This window comes from Ranitomeya imitator, chromosome 6 (genome assembly GCF_032444005.1).
Source record: "Ranitomeya imitator isolate aRanImi1 chromosome 6, aRanImi1.pri, whole genome shotgun sequence".
In the NCBI taxonomy this organism is placed as follows: Eukaryota; Metazoa; Chordata; class Amphibia; order Anura; family Dendrobatidae; genus Ranitomeya; species Ranitomeya imitator.
The window spans coordinates 468384364-468409636 of NC_091287.1; the positions used below are offsets into that span (position 1 = coordinate 468384364).

General features: G+C 46.6%; 1 protein-coding gene across 1 annotated transcript in view; it reads left to right on the forward strand.

Annotated features, from left to right (window-relative positions):
- The window catches only part of ZC2HC1A (zinc finger C2HC-type containing 1A), a 95036-nt gene that overhangs the window by 16671 nt on the left and 53092 nt on the right, over positions 1-25273 (forward strand). Inside the window, exons 2-4 of the mRNA XM_069731512.1 lie at positions 5779-5846; positions 14657-14773; positions 16238-16379. Coding sequence (XP_069587613.1) covers positions 5779-5846; positions 14657-14773; positions 16238-16379 — 327 coding nt within the window. The remainder of the gene's footprint in view (positions 1-5778; positions 5847-14656; positions 14774-16237; positions 16380-25273) is intronic.

The window sequence follows — 25273 nt, forward strand, 5'->3', positions numbered from 1 at the left end:
CCTCCTTTATGTCACTGGTGGGGGTGTAGTCACCATTCCTCCTTTATGTCACTGCTGGGGGTGTAGTCACCATTCCTCCTTTATGTCACTGGTGGAAGGTGTAGTCAGCATTCCTCCTTTATGTCACTGCTGGGGGTGTAGTCACCATTCCTCCTTTATATCACTGCTGGGGATGTAGTTACCATTCCTCCTTTATATCACTGCTAGGGGTGTAGTCACCATTCCTCCTTTATCTCACTGCTGGGGGGTGTAGTCACCATTCCTTTGTTATGTCACTTCATCAGGAAATACCACATAAGAACGATGAAGTTCTTTGAAACTCAGAAACTCGTTGGATAAAGACCACTTTTTATAATACCTTTGGACTACATGATTCAGCAGCGCAGAATTTGACCACGTTCTCCTACATTGAATCATCTCTTTTGTCAATGGTGGGGGTGTAGTCACCATTCCTCATTTATCTCACTGGTGGGGGGGGGTGTAGTCACCATTGCTACTTTATGTCACTGGTGGTAGGTGTAGTCACCTTTCCTCCTTTGTCACTGGTGGGGGTGTAGTCACCATTCCTCCTTTATCTCACTGCTGGGGGTGTAGTCGCCATTCCTCCTTTATATCACTGCTTGGGGTGTAGTCACCATTCCTCCTTTATATCACTGGTGGTAGGTGTAGTCACCATTCCTCCTTTATGTCACTGCTGGGAGTGTAGTCACCATTCCTCCTTTATGTCACTGCTGGGAGTGTAGTCACCATTCCTCCTTTATATCACTGCTGGGGGTGTAGTCGCCATTCCTCCTTTATATCACTGCTTGGGGTGTAGTCACCATTCCTCCTTTATCTCACTGCTGGGGGTGTAGTCACCATTCCTCCTTTATATCACTGGTGGGGTGTAGTCACCATTCCTCCTTTATCTCACTGGTGGGGTGTAGTCACCATTCCTCCTTTATGTCACTGCTGGGGGTGTAGTCACCATTCCTCCTTTATGTCACTGCTGGGGGTGTAGTCACCATACATCAGATATCAGGACACACATAACGATCTCTTCTCCTCCCATGTTACTACAACACTGTAAAACACCAGCTTCTAAAAATATTCCCTTACAATCAGAGATAGAAGCGTCCGGATCACGCTCTTGAAAGTTCTGAAAATTGGAGATCTTCCACCATTTACATCTATGGATTATTTGTGCATGTATTAAAGAAAATTAATAAAAAAAAATTGGTGTGAACATGTCAAGAGCTTCCCTTGGCTAAAGATAGTCATATAGCAGACAGGTGTATCTGATAACCCTCCCCTCCGACACGTGCACTCTCAGTTTGGGTGAAAGTGCACGTGTTTTCATTAGACAGAAGGGGTTACGTTGCTGTGATACCGCTAGTGGCAGCTACATCATTTGTCAGGGAAGAGTCAGGAGGCCTACATACTTGTTAGGGGGCTGCATGGTCCCGCCATAACCCCTCGACGGATTCTGATGACATCCCCTAGTCTTCTATTATTGTATAACTCATATGAAACGTCTTTTCAGGATTCAGAGTAAGCTGAGTGGTTACTTTTGTAGATATTTCAAAGTACCTTTGCTTTTCTTACACATTTGCTTTAAGAAGCCCCCTTTCCACTTCTGGACCATCACATTTTGTCGTACACTTGAGTTGGACACCCTCTTGAGCCCCAACTGACCGTATGAACTAGGCACATAGCCTTGTGGGGCCACAGTCCATATAACAGCTGCACATTTAGACCCATTCATTTGCAGTTTTTTTATTACTTTTCTTTGTCTTGTGGAATTCAATGTAGTTTTTTATGCTCTATATGACTTTTAGGCTAAAGCTAAAAAATGGTCTTTATTTTTGTCCTGAACCTTTTTTGGGGACTTTTTAATGTTAAAATAACCAGCTTACATGGAAAAAACATCAAGGGGAACATTTTTGCCAAAATTAGTGACTTTTTGAAAGAACATGAAGTGGAAGTTAGAGCCCTGTCTTCCTTTTCATGTTCAGTTTAGACGAAAGCGGGGACAGTGATGCGAATGCTGATTGGGCGCCGGGCACCACGTGTCATAACCGCACGAGAGCCCCGGGACTGTGAGCGCCAGTGTGTGGCTCTTGACACCGTTTCTAAGGATTTCTGTTTTGAGCCAGTACTCACACCAAGCACTTTATCAGACAATGTCACTCGGCTGCATCAGAGGCAAGTAAGATTCCAGGAGAGGTTTAGTCTTCGGCTGAATCCTTGTATTATGGGAAGAGCAACCACTGGTGAAAAGGTGATTCTTAGCCAGGGATGTACGGAGGATGAACATGAGACAATGGAGACTGAAAGAAAACTGAGGAAGAAGGGAGAGGACACCTGCATCATAGCTGCACTACAGGGAGGCCGACAGGGCAAACTTCAAAAAGCATCTATCAACAGGGGCTTAGCTAGAGTCGCCAACTCGTATACGATCAACTAGATAAGGCAGCACTCTGCAGCGTCATAGCATGCAAACTTGAAATGTGAAAATTGAATTGCAGTACTGCACTGGAAAAATGAAAAATTTGAGAATGCTTAGCACACAAATTGGCATTGACATGCCGGAAGGATCAAAGATGGGGAAAAATGTCTTTTTACTGGTGTTTGGATTTTTGGGAGGATCTGCTGGAGCTTCTGACCTCGTCCTCTCCTGTCTGGTCACTTGATTTGACTTTCATGTTTGCTCCTTCTCAGGCTGTTACATTTTTTCTGTGTTTGGGCTTTTTTCCTGCAGATGTTACATTTCCTAACAATGACCTCACTCAGATGAATCTTTCTTTCCCTGGAATAACATTTTCCCAGTTCCATGTGAGCGGCCGACCTCACAGAGGAGCCGGCTGGTTTCTGCGTCTCGGGTTGTGCGGTGTGTTCAGCCATCCATCAATGTGTCATTGCCAGCCGACCTCTTTTCTGGGCTGTGAAGGGTTACTTTTTGGCAATTCTTTAGGGTACCCTATATAACATATAGCAGGGAGAACAGTGGGCAGGCATGTCTTGCTACTATGGGAATGATTTTTCATTCCCCCTAATTATTGAAAATGGCTTTGACATCTCAGTTGAGAGGGGCAAGCTGATGGCTAAATATGTGGGGACATAATAATTAATAATAATAATTTTATTTATATAGCGCCAACATATTCTGCAGCACTTTACAAATTATAGTGGGGACTTGTACAGACAATAGACATTACAGCATAACAGAAATACAATTCAAAACAGATACCAGGAGGAATGAGGGCCCTGCTCGCAAGCTTACAAAGTATGAGGAAAAGGGGAGACACGAGAGGTGGATGGTAACAATCATAATCATGCTATGTGCAGTATTTAAACTTCTGGGACCTTCACGATTTTGGGCCGTGGGGACGATTAAAAACATGGTGTGAAAAAAGATTAAAGAAGTTGTCCACTACTTGGTCAACTTCTCAAATCCCTCACTTAGGCTCAAGAACATTATGAAGCCTATACTCCCCTCCCGTGTCGGTGCCGTTCCCGCGGTGTCAGCATTAGTTCTCCCGGGACTTCGGTGCTGTTGTTGCTACACGTGACTCCGGCATCCAATCGGTGCTGGCGTCACTGTCCCCGCATTCAGACAAATCGAACGTGAGGAGGAAGTCAGAGATCAGCTGCAGCCTGGACTTCCTCTTCATGTTCGATTTGTCTGGAGGCAGGGACAGTGACGCCGCCATGCCATTTGATGCCATTTTTGTTCTCCATCTCTGTTCGGTGAGGAGCTGTGTAATCATCATCAGTAGCTGTAATAGGAGTTTCTGGACCCCTCTCTATCCCTCTTCTCTATTTCCATCATGAAGAACCTTAGAGGTAGCATCCATCCGTCTGAGTTGAATGGAGGCTGGACATGTGCACCATAACTGCATACAATCTTTATAGGTCTGCTGGGAAAAAAACAAACAGTCTTCTGCTTTTTGTTTCTGTCCCAAAATGAAGTGAAGTTGCGCAAATTCAGCCACTGATCCATTCAGACGGAGGTCTGCAGAGCCCCGTTCTTGAGATCCCAACGGTCAGATCTCCACCGGTCAGAAAGTTATTACCTATCCTGGGGACAGGTAACATCTAAAAAAAGAAATAAGGCCTCATTCACATGTCAGTTTTTTGGTCAGTGTTTCATCAGTGTTTTTATGCAAAAATCGGGAGTAAAAACCTATTAGAAAAAACTATAGTCGAAAGAAATGAACCTGTTCTGTGTTTTGGCGCCATTCCTGGTTTTGATGATGAAACACTGACCAGAAAACCTGTTGTGGTGTGAATGAGGCCTTCTTTCAACCAATCTGCAGATCCTCTGAATCATGAAGATTATTTGCTTCATCCTGCTTTGTGAAGTGTGATCTTTTATGTCTTTGTTTGCAGTGGGTAACGTGCGTCGGTCATTTAGTTCTGTCACGTTGATGACATATCCGGGGGAAATAAGTGCACCCTTTATACTACACAGATCACGTAATGTAACCGGAAAGTCTTCTCCTGTGTCCATGGATTTCTACAAGCTTCATCTCAGATCTGCCGCATGTTAAAGTGTGACCGTCGTTTTCGTTTTTATGTTAGAAATCCATAGTACATGTAAAAATCTAACACTTATTAGTATATTTGATGAGGGGATCTGTTCCTTTCTTCCAGGACTGATCCTTCTCAGAGTTCCCAATTCATGGGTAAAACCTGTCTTCAGTGAATATACAGATTTTGCCATTACGGAGAGAGTAGAGGAGAGGACAGTTGGTGCCCATAAGGTTCTATGGAGACCTGGCTGTAAGTGATCTCTCAGGAGCCCTTGCAGCAGAATGTCTGTGTGGCCTCGAGCTCCTCTCCCTTCATAGCAATTGTCAGTTGTTGTTTTTTTACTCCTATTTTGATAAAGTGAATATCTGTCCTCACGGAAGACGTTGCGCATGAATTGAGAATGTAACATTAGTTCAAGAGGAGAGAGAAGCAGATTTCGCTGATGAGATATATTACAAAGTTGCTGAAAGGGTTAGTCCCTTCTCCAAGATCCTATCCCAATATTTAGCAAGTTTAATAATAATATTAGCAAATACCTCCAATTGGAAATTCAGTACAGTTCTTCTGATTTGCTGTGTCTCTTACCCCATGTGCAGTGCATTGCAGTAGCTTAGGTATTCATGGTTATGACCACCAACAACTGACAAACTGTCACTATGAGTGGTCGTAACCATGGATACCTAATGTACTGTAATGGCCTGCACGTGGGGTAAGCAACATAGCTAATTAGAAGAACTATACTACATTTCTAATTGGAGGTAATATTGCTAATATTATTAGTGTTACACCTACTACATATTGCGATAGGATCTTTGAGATGGGAATACCCCTTTAATTTCATGTGTGCTATTGATTTATTAAAATTAAAACGACAGTTACTCTTTAAAGAGTTTCAGTGAGTATGTGGTCACCGGTGTCTGTGGTGTGTCGCTAGGTACTTCTGTGACTAGGCAATGTTACGTGGCCGTCATCCAGGGCTGTGGAGTTGGAAAGCCAAACCTCCGACTCCTCTATTTCCATGACCCCGACTCCACGACTCCGACTCCACAGGCCTTCCGTCATCCAATCTTTGCTGCAGTATTATGTCTCTATGATCTCGTCGTAGTGCAGCAGCTGCACTGTGTAGGACAGGACAGAGTCATGTCGGGTACTGTGGTGAGTGTGAAATGTGTTTAGCTTTTATCACGCGCGTCATTGTGATGTGTTCGCCGCACTATTGGTCATCTGGCCCTATGTATTCATTCTGCAATCTGTGTTTTTCAGAAAACATTTCCCCTGAAAGCCTCAAGCCCTGCAAAATCTGCGGCAGAACGTTTCTTCCACCTGCTTTGGTATGTGTGAAATGAAGCATGTGTGTCTGTGTAGTATTATTATTATATGGTAATAATTGGTAATATATATTTTTTAGTTTTTTTTTAGAGAAAGAAAGTGTAAGTATATAACATAAAGGGGCCCTAATACATGTGACATTCTGTAATATGAGAGATTTCACAAAATTGAGGCGTTATCCCTATCAACCAATCAGGCTTCTGCTTTCAGTTTTCAAAGGACGACTGAAAAATCTGAGCGGAGTCTGACTGGTTGTTATGGACGACTCTGGGGCTTGGGCTACTTTCACACTAGCGTTTTTTTAAATCAGTCACAATGCGTCGTTTTGCAGAAAAAACGCATCCTGCAAAAGTGCTTGCAGGATGCGTTTTTTCCCCATAGACTTCTATTGACGACGCATTTGCGACGGATTGGCACACTTCGCATCCATCTTGCGACGGATGCGTCGTGCTTTGGCGGACCGTCGGGAGAAAAAAACCCTACATGTAACGTTTTTTTTAACCGACGGACCGCTTTTTCCGACTGCGCATGCGCGGCCGGAACTCCGCCCCCACCTCCCCGCACCTTACAATGGAGCAGCGGATGCGCCGGAAAAATGCATCCGCTGCACCCATTGTGCAATGCAGCAAACGCTAGCGTCGGAATCTCTCCCCGACGCATTGCGACGGGGAGATTCCGACGCTAGTGTGAAAGAAGCCTATCCGGTTATATTGGTTTGATAAATCGCCCTCAATATGGAAGAGAGATTTTCTCTATCCCCATGATGGCACCACGGAGAGAGGGGTCCGCCCCCAGGGACAGGAAACCTACAGATGAAAAAGGGCGTACCTCTCTCCCACATCAGTTGGTTTCCTGTCCCTGATGGGGAACCTACAGCACGTACCTGAAGGATTCTTCGTGGGATTCCAGGGAGCTGGCCGGTTGGTTCCTGACAGGGGGCGCCCTGTCACGGCTGGTTGCAGCGGGTTTTCTCCCCCCTTTTATTCCGACCCTGAAGCACCACCGCTGGGGTCGGCGGGCCCTGTGGGTGAGTGTGTCAGGGGAAGGCAGTGAAGAGGTTCCAGCCTGCCTTCCCCGTGGGAAAAAAAAAAAAAAAAAAAAGGGGAAGGAAGGAGGCAGGTGACGGCGGTCACCGATTCAGCCTCTGTACCGCTAGTCGGTACATGGAGGTAGCGGTGGCTATCTTTCCATGGCGGGCACAGGAGCGCTAGAGCGGAAGCGCCCCACAGCACCGCTGATCACCGCCGCCCAAACCGGAAGTGCGGGGGCAGGCGGAACGAGAAATCGCGCGCACAGGCGTCCCCAATAATACCTTCCCTATAGGACGCCTGTGCCGCGAACCGGAAGTGACGCGCGCGCCTGCGCAGATGGTCGCTTCTGCCGGCGGCAGATTCAAAAACAGCGTTCCCTAAGGCGTAAGCGTGGAAATCCCCTCTTTGTTGAAAAACTGCAGAGTGGAGCCACTATGAGTGGTAGAGAGGAGCAAGAGGCACAGGAGTGTGCACAACTGTCACCTGAGCAATTACAGGTGCAGCGGCACCCGCGTTCACAGCACCAGCGGAAGGGAAATGCTTCGTCCCAGCAGCGCAGCAGCAGTGGTCGCTCAGGGTCACAACGCAGCCAAGTCTCTGGGAAATCTACACGACCGGCGACGAATCCAGTGGATGTAGTCCCGAGGCCAGAGACGGTATCTCTCATTCACAAGGGGTGAGTGATCTACGTGAAAGTAATAATGTAATACGAGATTACTTTTTATTCTAGGGAAGAAAGTGTACAACTAAATCAAAGCACAAAGTTTGTGCGATATGTTCGGAAGAACTACCTTCCTCCTGGGAAAAAAAGCTATGCGGGTCTTGCATAGAAAAAACCATTCAGGAGGAGTCCCCGGCGTTCGCATCAGACCTGAAAACATTAATAAAAAATCAGGTGGAGAGTGCCCTCAAAGGCATTAAAATTCCGAAGGAAAGACGTAGATCAGGTCATAAATCTCCTGAACCCAGCATAAACGAATCAGAAAGTGAAACATCTGACTCTAATGATTCATCAACATCCGAGACCTCTTCACTATCGTCAGAAGGGGGACGCAGTTGCTTTCCCATCGAAGAGACAGACGCACTGGTAAAGGCTATTAGAACAACCATGGGTCTGGTAGATGAACGTCCCAAAAGAACAGCACAGGACATAATGTTCAGCGGATTAGAACAGAAGAAAAGAAGGGTATTCCCGATAAATGAGAAGATTCATTCTTTAATCAAGAAAGAATGGAAAAAAACGGATAAAAAAGTTCTCTTGACTCCCAAGAGAAAATACCCGTTCGATGACCCAGCCTGCTCATCCTGGAGCAAGGCACCCAAACTGGATGTGGCCATAGCAAAGGCCTCCAAAAAATTTGCCCTGCCCTTCGAGGACATGGGCACTCTAAAAGAGCCGATGGACAAAAAAGCAGACACTTTCTTAAAACACTCATGGGAAGCAGCAGGAGGTGGTCTAAAACCAGCCATCGCAGCCACTTGCACGGCCCGTGCTCTAATGGTATGGCTTGAACATTTGGATTCCCAGCTAAAGGGAAAAGTCTCAAGAGACACAATACAAAAGTCAGTGTCCATGATGAAAGGGGCAGCAGCTTTTCTGGCGGACGCTTCGGTGGACTCAGTGAGATTAGCAGCCAGATCGGCCTCTTTTTCCAACGCAGCAAGACGTGCCCTGTGGCTAAAGTGCTGGCCGGGGGACTTGCAAACGAAGACCAAGTTATGCTCAATACCTTGCGAAGGGGAATTCCTGTTTGGATCAACATTAGATGACATCCTCGACAAAGCGGGGGATAAAAAGAAATCTTTCCCCGGGTTCCCTAACCAGTCATATAGACGTTCCTTTCGGAACAGAAAGTTTATGCGGAGAAGATCCCCAAAAGGAAATGAGGATGGATGGGAAGACAGAAGAAATAAAAATAGGGGCTTCTTGTTCAACAAACCCCCCCCCCTCCTGATAATAAAAAATCCCAATGAAGGTATTCCCCAGGTCGGAGGGAGACTAGCCGAGTTTCTTCCAGCCTGGGAAAGAATTTCAAACAGCCCCTGGATCTTAGGCATTATACGAGAAGGCCTCAAATTCAAATTTCGTGTCCCTCCCGGCAACTTCTTCAGGATAACGCCTCAAAAACAGTCACACGAACAGTCAGCTCTCCAGAAGGAAATTCTGAACCTAGTCCAGAAAGGGGTATTGCAAGAAGTCCCATACCAGGAAAGAGGCACAGGTTTCTATTCTCCCCTCTTCCTCCGCAAGAAGCCGGACGGATCATACAGAACGATCATCAATCTAAAAAAATTAAACAGTTTCCTAGAGTTACAACATTTCAAAATGGAGACAATAAAATCGTGCGTAAGAATACTCTTTCCCTTGTGTTTCATGACTGTTCTAGATTTACGAGACGCATATTACCATGTGCCCATCCACAGAGATTATCAAAAATATCTCAGACTGGCAGTGAATATCCAGGGGGAGGTAAAACACTTCCAATTCCGGGCTCTCCCCTTCGGGATAGCTATTGCTCCTCGGGTATTCACAAAAATAATGGCAGAAGTAATGGCCCACATACGGGAGCAGAACATCCTAATAGTTCCCTATCTGGACGACCTCCTTTTAGTAGGGAACTCATTCCAACATTGCGAACAACAGTTGAATCAGGTCATGACTTCACTGTCGAGTCTAGGGTGGCTGCTAAACATAGCCAAGTCCAAGATGGTGCCATCCCAGGTACAGATGTACTTAGGGATACTCCTAGACTCGATCACGCAAACATGCTATCTTCCTCAGGAGAAGATTCAGAAAATGACACAGGCAGTGTTGCAGCTGACGGTATCCCCAGTCACTACCTTGAGGAAAGCAATGTCCCTGTTGGGCTCCATGACTGCCTGTATCCCGGCCGTACAGTGGGCACAATGTCATTCCCGGGATCTACAGTGGGAGACTTTAGATTCAGGCATATCTCTGCACGGGAATTTAGACGAGCAGTTAAGTATATCACCAAACACAATACACTCCCTAGCATGGTGGGCGGACCCAGGGAATCTAACCAAAGGGGTTCCTTGGGCTCTACCGACAGAAAAAATTCTAACGACAGATGCAAGCCCCTGGGGTTGGGGAGCACACATAGACGATCAAGTGGCACAGGGGAATTGGAACAGAAGTCAAAAGCTAGACTCTTCCAACATGAAAGAACTGTTAGCGGTAAAGCTGGCCCTAACACATTTTCTATATCTCCTTCACGGGCATCATGTAAAAGTCTTCTCGGACAACCAAGTAGTGGTCGCATATCTAAACCACCAAGGGGGCACCAGGTGTCGAGCTCTGATGGAGGTAACCCAATCCATCTTCCACATAGCGGAACACAGTCTAAAGTCCTTGACAGCTCTCCACTTAAAGGGCTCAGAAAACCAGACTGCAGACTTCCTGAGCAGGACAAGCTTAAAGCAGGGAGAGTGGGAGCTAAATCAGTTGGTCTTCGATCAAATCGTGAATCTCTGGGGTCTACCAGAAATAGACCTATTCGCGAACAGCCAAAACCACAAAGTGAAAACATTCTGCTCAATAGATCCCCGGGGGAACCCTGTAGCTCTCGACGCACTAACAATTCCTTGGAACTATCATCTCGCCTATGCGTTCCCTCCAATGTCGCTCATCCCCTTAGTGTTGAGGAAAATTCGGGAGGAGAGAGCTACAGTGATAGTAATAGCGCCATTTTGGCCCCGCAGAATATGGTTTTCTTGGCTAAGAAACATGTCCATATCGAGTCCTTGGGTTCTACCAGACTCTCCAAAACTTCTGTCCCAGGGTCCAGTATTTCACCCCAATGTAAAAAATTTACACATGACAGCATGGCTTTTGAAAGGAGGTTGCTGAGGGATAAAGGGTTCTCTCCCAACTTGGTGTCCACTCTATTACAGAGTAGAAAACCCGTAACCACTAGAATATATGGGAAAGTGTGGAAAAAGTTTATGTCGGTATCAGGGGCAGACCCGTCCGGGGAGATCCCAATAGGGAAAATACTTGAGTTCTTACAGAAAGGTCTGGAAAAAGGTTTAGCTACAAGCACTCTAAAGGTCCAGGTGGCAGCCTTAGGAGCACTGTATAATTACGACTTGGCCAAAAATCGATGGGTCATGCGTTTCATTAAAGCCTCATCTAGATCCAGACCCATTCCCCTCCACAACTCGCCTCCATGGGATCTAAACCTTGTATTAAACGCTCTAACCAAACCTCCCTTTGAGCCCCTGACAGAAGTTCCTTTAAAGATCTTATCCCTAAAAACCACACTCCTAGTGGCCCTAACCTCGGCTCGTCGTGTCAGCGATATACAAGCGTTATCCTCATGTCCACCCTTTATTCAGATACTTGATGACAAAGTCATTCTTAAAACTGACCCGGCTTACCTCCCTAAAATATCGTCACAGTTTCATAGAACGCAAGAAATTTCTTTGCCCTCCTTTTGTCCCAACCCTAAAAATGAGGGGGAAAGAACACTGCATACCCTAGACGTAAAAAGATGCCTGATCCAATATCTGTCAGCCACTAGGGAGTGCAGGAAGGATAGGGCTTTGTTTGTCTGCTTCCAGGGTCCACGGAAGGGACAAAAAGCATCGAAAGCCACGTTAGCAAGGTGGATAAGAGACGCCATCGCCCTATCCTACTCATCCTGCGGGACAGCCATCCCGGAGAATATAAAGGCTCATTCGACCAGAGCAGTGGCATCATCCTGGGCGGAGAGAGCTGGCGCTTCGATACAACAGATATGTAGAGCGGCCACTTGGTCTTCCCAGTCTACATTTTTCAAGCATTACCGCTTAGACTTGACCTCCTCTGATACTACCTTTGGGCGAAGGGTTCTAGAGGCAGTGGTCCCTCCCTAAGAGCTATCTATTCAAATCTCTCCGTGGTGCCATCATGGGGATAGAGAAAATGGTAGTTACCTGCCGATAACGGTATTTCTCTGATCCCATGATGGCACCCGTATATTCCCTCCCTTTTCACACACAGGTGTGCACTTGGTAATGTACCAGTAATTAGTTTTAGTCACGGTGCCTCTGTTAAGTTAAATTGGTTAAGTTTAATTTGTGTAAATATTGAGTTGCAGCTGAAGTTCTGTATAAGGCTCTGTAATCCAACTGATGTGGGAGAGAGGTACGCCCTTTTTCATCTGTAGGTTTCCTGTCCCTGGGGGCGGACCCCTCTCTCCGTGGTGCCATCATGGGATCAGAGAAATACCGTTATCGGCAGGTAACTACCATTTTTCTACTGGTGCAAAGTAAAATTGGAGCAGTTGTCTATGGCAACCAATCAGCTTCCAGCTCTCATTTGTAAGAAGCTGTTTTAATAATATGAGCAAAAAGCTGATTGGTTGCTATCGGTAATGTCCCCACTCTTTCCTTGAACCAGTTGTCCTCTGAGGGCATGTGTTATTTTTTCTTAAAGACGATGCATGTATTGGAGCTAAAAGTAATTTTGGACTTTGGGTTTCATTAAAAAATTAGCACCTTTTGACTTTTACAGACTCTTTGGGCCCAATTCATCAAAGCGTTCACATGAGAATTTTGGTGTAAAAGTTTTGAATAGTTACAAATTGTAGTCACAACTCGGAGTTAAGACGGGGGGTGACACCACGGCACTGGGGTGATGAGACAGGGGGGTGACACCACAGCACTGGGGGGATGAGAGAGGGGGGTGACACCGCGGCACTGGGGGGATGAGAGAGGGGGGTGACACCGCGGCACTGGGAAGGTTAGACAGGGCAGGTGACACCGTGGCACAGGGGAGGTGACACCGTGGCACTGGGGAGGTGAGACGGGAGGTTGCACCGCGGCACTGGGGAGGTGAGACAGGGGAGGTGACACCGTGGCACTCGGGAGGTGAGACGTGGGGGTTACTCCGTGGCGCTGGGGAGGTGAGACGGTGGTTGCACTGTGGCACTGGGGAGGTGAGACGGGGGGGTTACACCACGGCACTGGGGAGGTGAGACTGAGGTGTGACACCAGAGCACTGGGGGGGATGAGACGGGGTTGTGATACCACGGCATTGGGGAGGTGAGACTTGGGGTGACACCGGGGGGATGAGATGGGGTTGGGACACCATGGTGCTGGGTTGAGACTGGGTGGGACACCATGGCGCTGGGTTGAGACGGGGTGGGACACTATGGCGCTGGGGGGATGAGACGGGGGGTGACACCGCGGCACTGGGGAGGTGAGACGGGGGGGTGACACCACGGCACTGGGGAGGTGAGACGGGGGGTGACACCGCGGCACTGGGGAGGTGTGACGGGGGGTGACACCGCTGCACTGGGGAGGTGAGACAGGGGAGGTGACACCGTGGCACTGGGGAGATGAGATGGGGGGGGGGGGTTACACCACGGCACTGGGAAGGTGAGACGGGGGGGTGAGACACCACAGCACTGGGGGGGATGAGACGGGGTTGTGACACCACGGCACTGGGTAGGTGAGACTGAGGTGTGAGTGTGACACCGCGGCACTGGGGGGATGAGACTTGGGGTGACACCACGGCGCTTGGGTGAGACGGGGTTGTGACATCGCGGCACTGGGGAGATGAGATGGGGTTGGGACACCATGGTGCTGGGTTGAGACTGGGTGGGACACCATGGCGCTGGGTTGAGACTGGGTGGGACACTATGGCGCTGGGTTAAGACGGAGTTGGGACACCACGCCGCTGGGATGAGACGGGTGGGATACCATGGAACTGGGTTGAGATGGGGGTGTGACACCACGGCGCTGGGGGGATGAGACTGAGGTGTGACACCGCGGCACTGGGGAGATGAGATGGGGTTGGGACACCATGGTGCTGGGTTGAGACTGGGTTGGGACACCACGCCGCTGGGTTGAGACGGGTGGGATAACATGGAGCTGGGTTGAGATGGGGGTGTGACACCACTGCGCTGGGGGGATGAGACGGGGGTGTGACACCGCGGCACTGGGGGGATGAGATGGGGGTGGGACACCATGGGGCTGGGTTGAGACACGGGGGTGGGACACCATGGCGCTGGGTTGAGACAGGGGTGGGACACCACGGCGCTGGGGTGAGGCGGGGGTGCGACACCACGGCGCTAGGGCGAGACGGGGGGGGGGGGGGGGTGATACCACAGTTCGTCTAATTCTTGGCGAGTGGGGGCGTACCTCACTCCAGTCAGTGCATGGAGGTGCACACCACTTGCCCACACCATACCATTCCTTTTAAATGCAATGTGAACAAAATGTAAAATATAGAAAATGTTACACACACAAAAAGGAAAATGGACGGAGAATTTAAATTCTTGTATGGAGACTGGGACTGTGTCACATGTAATATTTTGTCATGTGCACTTTGTTGCTTCCTTCATGAATGAGTCAATAATTGGAAATAATAAGTATATAATGAGTAATGGAATAATGAGTCCGGCATCCTGTTTGTGACCGCACCAGGACACAGGAGCGCACTGACAGCATCCCGCAACCTCATCCATCATGATTTATTCAACTCCATCTCCTGCCACAGACTGGCAGGTCAGCTCCACCCACAGGCCCACCTGGGTCCTGCTGCCTATTTTGTGCCATTAGTCAGACCGAAGAACAGAAATTGGAATTGGTAACGTGGCCTAAGTTGTTCTGTAGCGTCACAGACGCACAAATGGTGTTTGGGGTCCCTGCGGATCTTATAGAAAAGCACTGGTTACATTCATGTCCCTGACAGCGAGGCCGTCCAGTAAGTCTGAATTTATTGCTCCTAATGCATTTCTTTGTCTCTTGAAACATATTTTTATTTATTTTGCTAGAAAAAACATACTCCGATATGCCAAAAATCCTCAGTTAAAAAAAGGAAAGTGTTTGACTCCAGCAGACAGCGAGCAGAAGGAACCGAAATTTCCATCGTAAAACCCATAAAGGCAAAAGTAAGTGTTGGAAAAGTATATTAAGGGGGTTATCTGGTCATAAGAAATCGATAACTTATCCTCATGATTGGTCATCAATATCACATCATTGGGGGTCCGACACCCGGCTCCTCCACCGATCAGCTGTTCTTAGTTCCGCTAGTCAGCAATTTGCAGCTCAGGTCATTGTGTAATTTTTTTTTTTTCTTTTTTTAATTTTTTTTTTGATTGTGTAATGGCTGCTGTAGATCAGATCCTAAGGATGGTTGTCAACCTCATATGGCTGGATCACCCCTTTAAAACTGTTTAGTTACAAGGGTATTTACAGTCATTATGGTGATATTACGTAATATATAAAACGTCATCTGAAGTCATGATTTTGGTATTTACTTAGAACTGTATTTAGAAATTATGACTTCGATTTATCTTTTCCATTTTTTTTAAGTCCCTTTCTTTATTTGTCTTGTGGTATTAGTTGCCGTTTTTGGTTCCAAATTCTTCAAAATGGTGCACACAATTCATGAGTTTGGCGCAAAATCAAAAATGGTCCTTTTTTTCCTGCCTTCAACTGTTCTTGCGACTTTTTGCAATGATGAATCGGGGCCTAGGGTATGACTGACATTAGAAAGTAGTGTCTTCTTTTTTGGGGGTCTACATTCTAGCTCCCGGATCCTTTCTGACGGCTTTACCTCCGTAAGTTCACAACTTGCTCTGAACTCCATGTTCGCTCACATTTGTATAACCCAGTAAATCCCATTGGCAGGGAGGAGGGGGTGTCCCGGCTGTGATTTAGGGATCTAAATCTGCTCATGTGCCGCCTCAGACTGACATTTTCTTGAAGCCAACCATAAGGACACCCCTCCTCCCAGCCAGGGCCCAGTATTGCCCCACTACTGCCACCGTCGGCTTCCTGCAAGGGCCACATTCCACCACTGCCCATCCTCTTTGTTAAGCTACATTCGGACTATAAGATGCACCCCCATTTTCCTCCCCAAATTGTTTTGGAAAAAAGTGCGTCTAAGGCTTCTTTCACACTAGCGTCAGAATCTCCCCGTCGCAATGCGTCTGGGAGAGATTCCGACGCTAGCGTTTGCTGCATTGCACAATGGAGGCAGCGGATGCATTTCTCCGGCGCATCCGCTGCCCCATTGTAAGGTGCGGGGAGGTGGGGGTGGAGTTCCGGCCGCGCATGCACTGTCGGAAAAAGCGGTCCGTCAGGAGCAAAAAACGTTACATGTAGCATTTTTTGCTCCTGACGGTCCGCAGAAGCACGACGCATCCGTCGCTCGACGGATGCGACGTGTGGTAATCCGTCGCAAATGCGTCGTCAATACAAGTCTATAGGGAAAAAACGCATCCTGCAAGCACTTTTGCAGGATGCGTTTTTTCTGCAAAACGACGCATTGTGACAGATTGCAGAAAACGCTAGTGTGAAAGTAGCCTTATAGTCTGCAAAATATGGTACGTATTTTTTCTTCGTTTCAGCTTGAACCTCCAAAGAAACAATCAAACTGGAGGAGGAAGCATGAGGAGTTCATCGCCACAATTAGAGCCGCCAAAGGTCTTGATCAAATTATAAAAGAAGGAGGAGAACTTCCTCCACCGCCTCCACCTTCATATGACCCAGGTGAATATTGAAGAGAGTGGACTGGTGTTTTATGTAGGGTCGGATACCAGTATCCACTGACAGGTCCGCATTTCTGTTAGGCCAATTGGGCATAAGATACTTGTACAGTGTTGTCCTTATTACAGTATTGTCCTACGAACAATTAGCGCTGTCTTCACTCTCCTTGCCTTATATGCGGAGGAAGCGAGAGCTGCTGCTGCCCTATCACTTCCCCCGGATATATGTAGTACTGCTATACATACATACATACATACATACATACATACATACATACAGCTCTGCTACATACACACATACACACAGCTCTGCTACATATGTTCATATAAACATACACAGCTCTGCTACATATGCACATATATGTTACAAACACAGCTCTGCTACATGCACATTTATATACAGAGCTGTTACATTACATTTATATACATCTCTGCTGCATGCACATTTATATACTCAAAGCTCTGCTACCTGCACATATACATGCAAATATACACAGCTCTCCTACATATGCACAGCTCTGCTACTTGCACGTTTATAAACACATACAGCTCTGCTACATGCATATTTACATACACAGCTCTGCTGCATGCACATTTACATTCACACAGCTCTGCTGCATGCACATTTACATTCACACAGCTCTGCTGCATGCACATTTACATTCACACAGCTCTGCTGCATGCACATATACATGCACAGCTCTGCTGCATGTACATTTACACACACAGCTCTGTTACATACACATTTATATACACAGCTGTTACATGCACATTTACATACAGCTCTGCTGCATGCACATTTATATAATCTCAGCTCTGCTACCTGCATATCTACATGCACATATACACAGATCTCCTACATATGCACAGGGCTGCTACATGCACATTTATCAACACATACAGCTCTGCTACATGCACATTTTCAGACACTCACAGCTCTTATACATGCACATTTACATACACAGCTCTGTTCCATGCACATTTACATTCACACAGCTCTGCTGCATGCACATGTATATACTCGAGTATAAGCCGCCCCAAGTATAAGCCGACCCCCGTAATTTTTGCAACAAAAAAACTGGGAAAACTTATTGATTCGAGTATAAGCCTAGGGTGGAAAATGCAGCAGCTACCGGTAAATGTCAAAAATAAAAATAGATACCAATAAAAGTAAAATTAATTGAGACATCAGTAGGTTAAGTGTTTTTGAATATCCATATTGAATCAGGAGCCCCATATAATGCTCCATACAGTTCATGATGGGCCCCATAAGATGCTCCATATTAATATATGCCCCATATAATGCTGCACAAATGCTGATTATGGCTCCATAAGATGCTTCATGCGGATATTTGGCCCATATAATGCTACACAAATTCTGATTATGGCCCCATAAGATGCTCCATATAACAATGTGCCACATATACTGCTCCATGCAGTTCATTATGGCCCCATAAGATGCCCCATATATCAATGTGCCCCATATAATGCTCCATACAGTTCATTATGGCCCCATAAGATGCTCCATATATCAATGTGCCCCATATAATGCTCCATACAGTTCATTATGGCCCCATAAGATGCTCCATATATCAATGTGCCCCATATAATGCTCCATACAGTTCATTATGGCCCCATAAGAAGCTCCATATAACAATGTGCCCCATATAATGCTCCATGCAGTTCTTTATCGCCCCATAAGATGCTCCATATATCAATGTGCCCCATATAATGCTCCATACAGTTCATTATGGCCCCATAAGATGCTCCATATAACAATGTGCCCCATATAATGCTCCATGCAGTTCTTTATGGCCCCATAAGATGCTCCATATATCAATGTGCCCCATATAATGCTCCATGCAGTTCTTTATTGCCTCATAAGATGCTCCATACAGTTCATTATGGCCCCATAAGATGCTCCATATAACAATGTGCCCCATATAATGCTCCATGCAGTTCTTTATGGCCCCATAAGATGCTCCATATATCAATGTGCCCCATATAATGCTCCATACAGTTCATTATGGCCCCATAAGATGCCCCATATAACAATGTGCCCCATATAATGCTCCATGCAGTTCTTTATGGCCCCATAAGATGCTCCATATAGCAATGTGCCCCATATAATGCTCCATACAGTTCATGATGGGCCCCATAAGATGCTTCATATTAACCCCTTCCCGACCTTTGTCGCACCGTATGCGTCATGAAAACCTGTGCCATTCCGACCTGTGACGCAGCATATGCGTCGTGGCCGGATTGGGCTCCTGCAGGCCGGGTGAAAGGGTTAACTGTAATTTCACCCGGCCTGCAGGGACAGGAGGAGTTGTACTTTAGCCCAGGGGGGGTGGCTTCACCCCCCCGTGGCTACGATCGCTCTGATTGGCAGTTTCACTTTCAACAGCCAATCAGAGCGATTTGTAATATTTCACCTAAAAAACTGGTGAAATATTACAATCCAGCCATGGCTGATGCTGCAATATCATCGGCCATGGCTGGAAACACTGATGTGCCCCCACCCCACCCCACCGATCGCCCCCGCCCAGCCCCCCGATCTGTGGTCCGCTCCCCTCCGTCCTGTGCTCCGCTCCCCTGTCCTCCTGTCCGCTCCCCCCGTGCTCCAATCCCACCCCCCGTGCTCCAATCCAACCCCCCTGCACTCCGATCCACCCCCCGCGCTCCGATCCACCCCCCGTGTTCCGATCCAACCCCCCGTGTTCCGATCCACCCCCCCCCCGTGTTCCGATCCACCCCCCCCCCTCCCGTGTTCCCCCCCCCCACGCCATCATACTTACCGAGCCTCCTGGGGTCCGTCCGTCTTCTTTCCTGGGCGCCGCCATCTTCCAAAATGGCGGGCGCATGCGCAGTGCGCCCGCCGAATCTTCCGGCCGGCAGATTCGTTCCAATGTGAATTTTGATCAGTGTGATAAAACCTCACAGTGATCAAAATAAAAAAAAAACAGTAAATGACCCCCCCCTTTGTCACCCCCATAGACAATAATAAAATATACAATTTTTTTTTCCCCACTAAGGTTGGAGTTAGAACTAGGGTTAGGGTTAGGGTTTCGGTATGTGCACACGTATTCTGGTCCTCTGCGGATTTTTCCGCAGCGGATTTTCATAAATCCGCAGTGCTAAACCGCTGTGGATTTATCGCGGATTTACCGCGGTTTTTCTGCGCATTTCACTGCGGTTTTACAACTGCGATTTTCTATTGGAGCAGTTGTAAAACCGCTGCGGAATCCGCAGAAAGAAGTGACATGCTGTTTCCGTGCAGTTTTTCTGCAGCATGTGTACAGCGATTTTTGTTTCCCATAGGTTTACATTGAACTGGAAACTCATGGGAAACTGCTGCGGATCCGCAGCGTTTTTTGCAGCATGTGCACATAGCTTTAGAATTAGGCTATGTGCACACTGTGCGGACCTGGCTGCGGATCCGCAGCGGATTGGCCGCTGCGGATTCGCAGGAGTGTTCCATCAGGTTTACAGTACCAAGTAAACCTGTGGAAAACCAAATTTCTGTGCCCATGGTGCGGAAAATACAGCGCGGAAACGCTGCGTTGTATTTTTCGCAGCATGTCAATTCTTTGTACGGATTCCGCAGCGTTTTACACCTGTTCCTCAATAGGAATCCGCAGGTGAAATCCGCACAAAAAACATTGGCTATCCGCGGTAAATCCGCAGGTAAAACGCAGTGCCTTTTACCCGCGGATTTTTCACACGAATCCGCAACGTGGGCACATAGCCTTAGGGTTAGGGTTGGGTTGGAATTAGGGTTGTGGTTAGGGTTGTGATTAGGGTTATGGCTACAGTTGGGATTAGGGTTAGGGGTGTGGGGGGGTTAGTGTTGGAGGTAGAATTGAGGGGTTTCCACTGTTTAGGCACATCAGGGGTCTCCAAACGCAACATGGCGCCACCATTGATTCCAGCCAATCTTGTATTCAAAAAGTCAAATGGTGCGCCCTCACTTCCGAGCCCCGACGTGTGCCCAAACAGTGGTTTACCCCCACATATGGGGTACCAGCATACTCAGAACAAACTGCGCAACAATTATTGGGGTCCAATTTCTCCTGTTACCCTTGAGAAAATAAAAAATTGCTTGCTAAAACATCATTTTTGAGGAAAGAAAAATGATTTTTTATTTTCACGGCTCTGCGTTGTAAACGTCTGTGAAGCACTTGGGGGTTCAAAGTGCTCACCACATATCTAGATAAGTTCCTTGGGGGGGTCTAGTTTCCAAAATGGGGTCACTTGTGGGGGGTTTCTACTGTTTAGGCATACCAGGGGCTCTGCAAACGCAACGTGACGTCCGCAGACCATTCCATCAAAGTCTGCATTTCAAAACGTCACTACTTTACTTCCGAGCCCCGGCATGTGCCCAAACAGTAGTTGACCCCCACATATGGGGTATCACCGTACTCAGGAGAAACTGGACAACAAATATTGGGGTCAAATTTCTCCTGTTACCCTTGGAAAAATAAAAAATTGCGGGCTAAAAAATCATTTTTGAGAAAAATTTTTTTTTTTATTTTCATGGCTCTGCGTTATAAACTTCTGTGAAGCACTTGAGGGTTCAAAGTGCTCACCACACATCTAGATTAGTTCCTTTGGGGGTCTAGTTTTCAAAATGGGGTCATTTGTGGGGGATCTCCAATGTTTATGCACACAGGGGCACATGGTGTCCGCTAACGATTGGAGCTAATTTTCCATTTAAAAAGCCAAATGGCTTGCCTTCCCTTCCGAGCCCTGCCGTGCGCCCAAACAGTGGTTTACCCCCACATATGGGGTATCTGCGTACTCAGGACAAACTAGACAACAACATTTGGGGTCCAATTTCTCCTATTACCCTTGGCAAAATAGGAAATTCCAGGCTAAAAAATCATTTTTGAGGAAAGAAAAATTCTTTATTTTCATGGCTCTGCGTTATAAACTTCAGTGAAGCACCTGGGGGTTTAAAGTGCTCAGTATGCATCTAGATAAGTTCCTTGGGGGGTCTAGTTTCCAAAATGGGGTCACTTGTGGGGGAGCTCCAATGTTTAGGCACACCGGGTCTCTCCAAACGCGACATGGTGTCCGCTAACGATGGAGATAATTTTTCATTCAAAAAGTCAAATGACGCTCCTTCCCTTCCGAGCCTTACCATGTGCCCAAACAGTGGTTTACCCCCACATGTGAGGTATCGGTGTACTCAGGAGAAATTGCCCAACAAATTTTAGGATCCATTTCATCCTGTTGCCCATGTGAAAATGAAAAAATTGAGGCTAAAATAATTTTTTTGTGAAAAAAAAAAAAAAGTACTTTTTCATTTTTACGGATCAATTTGTGAAGCACCTGAGGGATTAAAGTGCTCACTAGGCATCTAGATAAGTTCCTTGGGGGGTCTAGTTTCCAAAATGGGGTCACTTGTGGGGGAGCTCCAATTTTTAGGCACACGGGGGCTCTCCAAACGCGACATGGTGTCCGCTAAAGAGTGCAGCCAATTTTTCATTCAAAAAGTCAAATGGCGCTCCTTCCCTTCCAAGCCCTGCCGTGCGCCCAAACAGTGGTTTACCCCCACATATGAGGGATCAGCGTACTCAGGACAAATTGGACAACAACTTTCGTGGTTCAGTTGCTCCTTTTACCATTGGGAAAATAAAAAAATTGTTGCTAAAAGATCATTTTTGTGACTAAAAAGTTAAATCTTCATTTTTTCCTTCCATGTTGCTTCTGCTGCTGTGAAGCACCTGCAGGGTTAATAAACTTCTTGAATGTGGTTTTGTGCACCTTGAGGGGTGCAGTTTTTAGAATGGTGTCACTTTTGGGTATTTTCAGCCATATAGACCCCTCAAACTGACTTCAAATGTGAGGTGGTCCATAAAAAAAATGGTTTTGTAAATTTCGTTGTAAAAATGAGAAATCGCTGGTCAAATTTTAACCCTTATAACTTCCTAGCAAAAAAAAATTTTGTTTTCAAAATTGTGCTGATGTAAAGTACACATGTGGGAAATGTTACTTATTAACTATTTTGTGTCACATAACTCTCTGGTTTAACAGAATAAAAATTCAAAATGTGAAAATTGCGAAATTTTCAAAATTTTCGCCAAATTTCCGTTTTTATCACAAATAAACACAGAATTTATTGACCTAAATTTACCACTAACATGAAGCCCAATATGTCACGAAAAAACAGTCTCAGAACCGCTAGGATCCATTGAAGCGTTCCTGAGTTATTACCTCATAAAGGGACACTGGTCAGAATTGCAAAAAACGGCCAGGTCTTTAAGCTCAAAATAGGCTGGGTCATGAAGGGGTTAAAATATGCCCCATATAATGCTGCACAAATGCTGATTATGGCCCCATAAGATGCTTCATGCGGATATTTGGCCCATATAATGCTACACAAATTCTGATTATGGCCCCATAAGATGCTCCATATAACAATGTGCCACATATAATGCTCCATACAGCTCATTATGGCCCCATAAGATGCTCCATATAACAATGTGCCCCATATAATTCTCCATGCAGTTCTTTATGGCCCCATAAGATGCTCCATATAACAATGTGCCCCATATAATGCTCCATGCAGTTCTTTATGGCCCCATGAGATGCTCCATATAACAATGTGCCCCATATAATTCTCCATACAGTTCATTATGGCCCCATAAGATGCTCCATATAACAGTGTGCCCCATATAATGCTCCATGCAGTTCTATATGGTCCCATGAGATGCTCCATATAGCAATGTGCCCCATATAATGCTCCATACAGTTCTTGATGGCCCCATAAGATGCTCCATATAACAATGTGCCACACATAATGCTGCTGCTGCAATAAAAAAAAAAAAAAATGACATACTCACCTCTCGTCTCTGCCTGCTGCTCCTCCTCCTGAACAGTCACTGCAGAGGACGCGGAAGACGGGGCGGCGGTGGAACGAGGAAAGGTGAATATGAAATACTCACCTGCTCCCAGCGCGGTCCCTGGCAGCTTCTCTCGGACAGATGGTCTCCGGCGCTGGCAGCTTCTGCCTCTGTTCAGCGGTCACGTGGTACCGCTCATTACAGTAATGAATATGCGGCTCCACCCCATACGGGAGTGGAGTCCATATTCATTACTTTAATGACTGGTACCACCCCTTCCGACCATGACTCGAGTGTAAGCCGGGAGGGGCACTTTCAGCCCATTTTATGGGGCTGAAAATCTCAGCTTATACTCGAGTATATACGGTACATGCACATATACACATCTCTGCTACTTGCACATTTATAAACACACTAGATGGTGGCCCGATTCTAACGCATCGGGTATTCTAGAATATGCATGTCCACGTAGGATATTGCCCAGCCACGTAGGATATTGCCCAGCCACGTAGTATATTGCCCAGCCACGTAGTATATTGCCCAGCCACGTAGTATATTGCCCAGCCACGTAGTATATTGCCCAGCCACGTAGTATATTGCCCAGCCACGTAGTATATTGCCCAGTCACGTAGTACATTGCCCAGCCCGCGTAGTATATATAGCAATGTGGGTATCATATCCCTGTTAAAAAAAAGAATTAAAATTAAAAATAGTTATATACTCACCTTCCGGAGTCCCCGGATCCAAGCGAAGCGGTTACCGACGCTCGTCGCACGCTCCGGTGTCAAGAGTGCATTGCGGTCTCGTGAGATGATGACGTAGCGGTCTTGCGAGACCGCTACGTCATCATCTCGCGAGATCGCAGCATGGACCGGTTACCGGAGCGTCGCGAGTGGGCAAGGCCTGTTGTGGATCCAAGGGGCCGACAGACGGTGAGTATATAACGATTTTTAATTTTTTTCATTATTAGATCTTTTTACTATTGATGCCGCATAGGCAGCATCAATAGTAAAACGTTGGTCACACAGGGTTAATAGCAGCGTTAACCGAGTGCGTTACAACACAGCATAATGCAGTCGGTTAACGCTGCCATTAACCCTGTGTGAGCGCTGACTGGAGGGGAGTACGGAGCGGGCACTGACTGCAGGGAGGAAGGAGCGGCCATGTTGCCGCCGGACTGTGCCCGTCGCTGATTGGTCGTGGCTGTTTTGCCACGACCAATCAGCAATTTGGATTTCCATGACGGACAAAGGCCGCGACCAATGAATATCCGTGACAGACAGAAGGACAGACAGACAGAAAGACGGAAGTGACCCTTAGACAATTATATAGTAGATACAGCTCTGTTGCATGCACATTTACATTCACACACCACTCTGCTGCATGCACATTTATATACTTACAGCTCTGCTACCTGCACCTTTACATGCACATATACACAGCTCTCCTACATATGCACAGGGCTGCTATATGCACATTTATAAACATATACAGCTCTGCTACATGCACATTTACATTCACACGGCTCTGTTGCATACACATTTATATGCACAGCTGTTATATACACATTTACATACAGCTCTGCTGCATGCACATTTATACTCACAACTCTGCTGCATTCACATTTATGTACTCACAACTCTGCTGCATGTACATTTATATACTCACAGCTCTGCAATCTGCACATGTACATGCACATATACACAGCTCTCCTACATATGCACAGGGCTGCTACATGCACATTTATCAACACATACAGCTCTGCTACATGCACATTTTCAGACACTCACAGCTCTTTTACATGCACATTTACATACACAGCTCTGCTGCATGCACATTTACATTCTCACACACACACACACACACACACACACACACACACACACACACACACACACACACACACACACACATCCGTGCTGTTTACACATCCCATACATCAATGTGGAGCATTTCATTTTTGCCCCCTTCTCCTAAGAGCCATAACACTTGTTGCTTTTCTGTCACCATAACCATATTATGCATTGTTTTTTTATGGGACTAGTTGTAG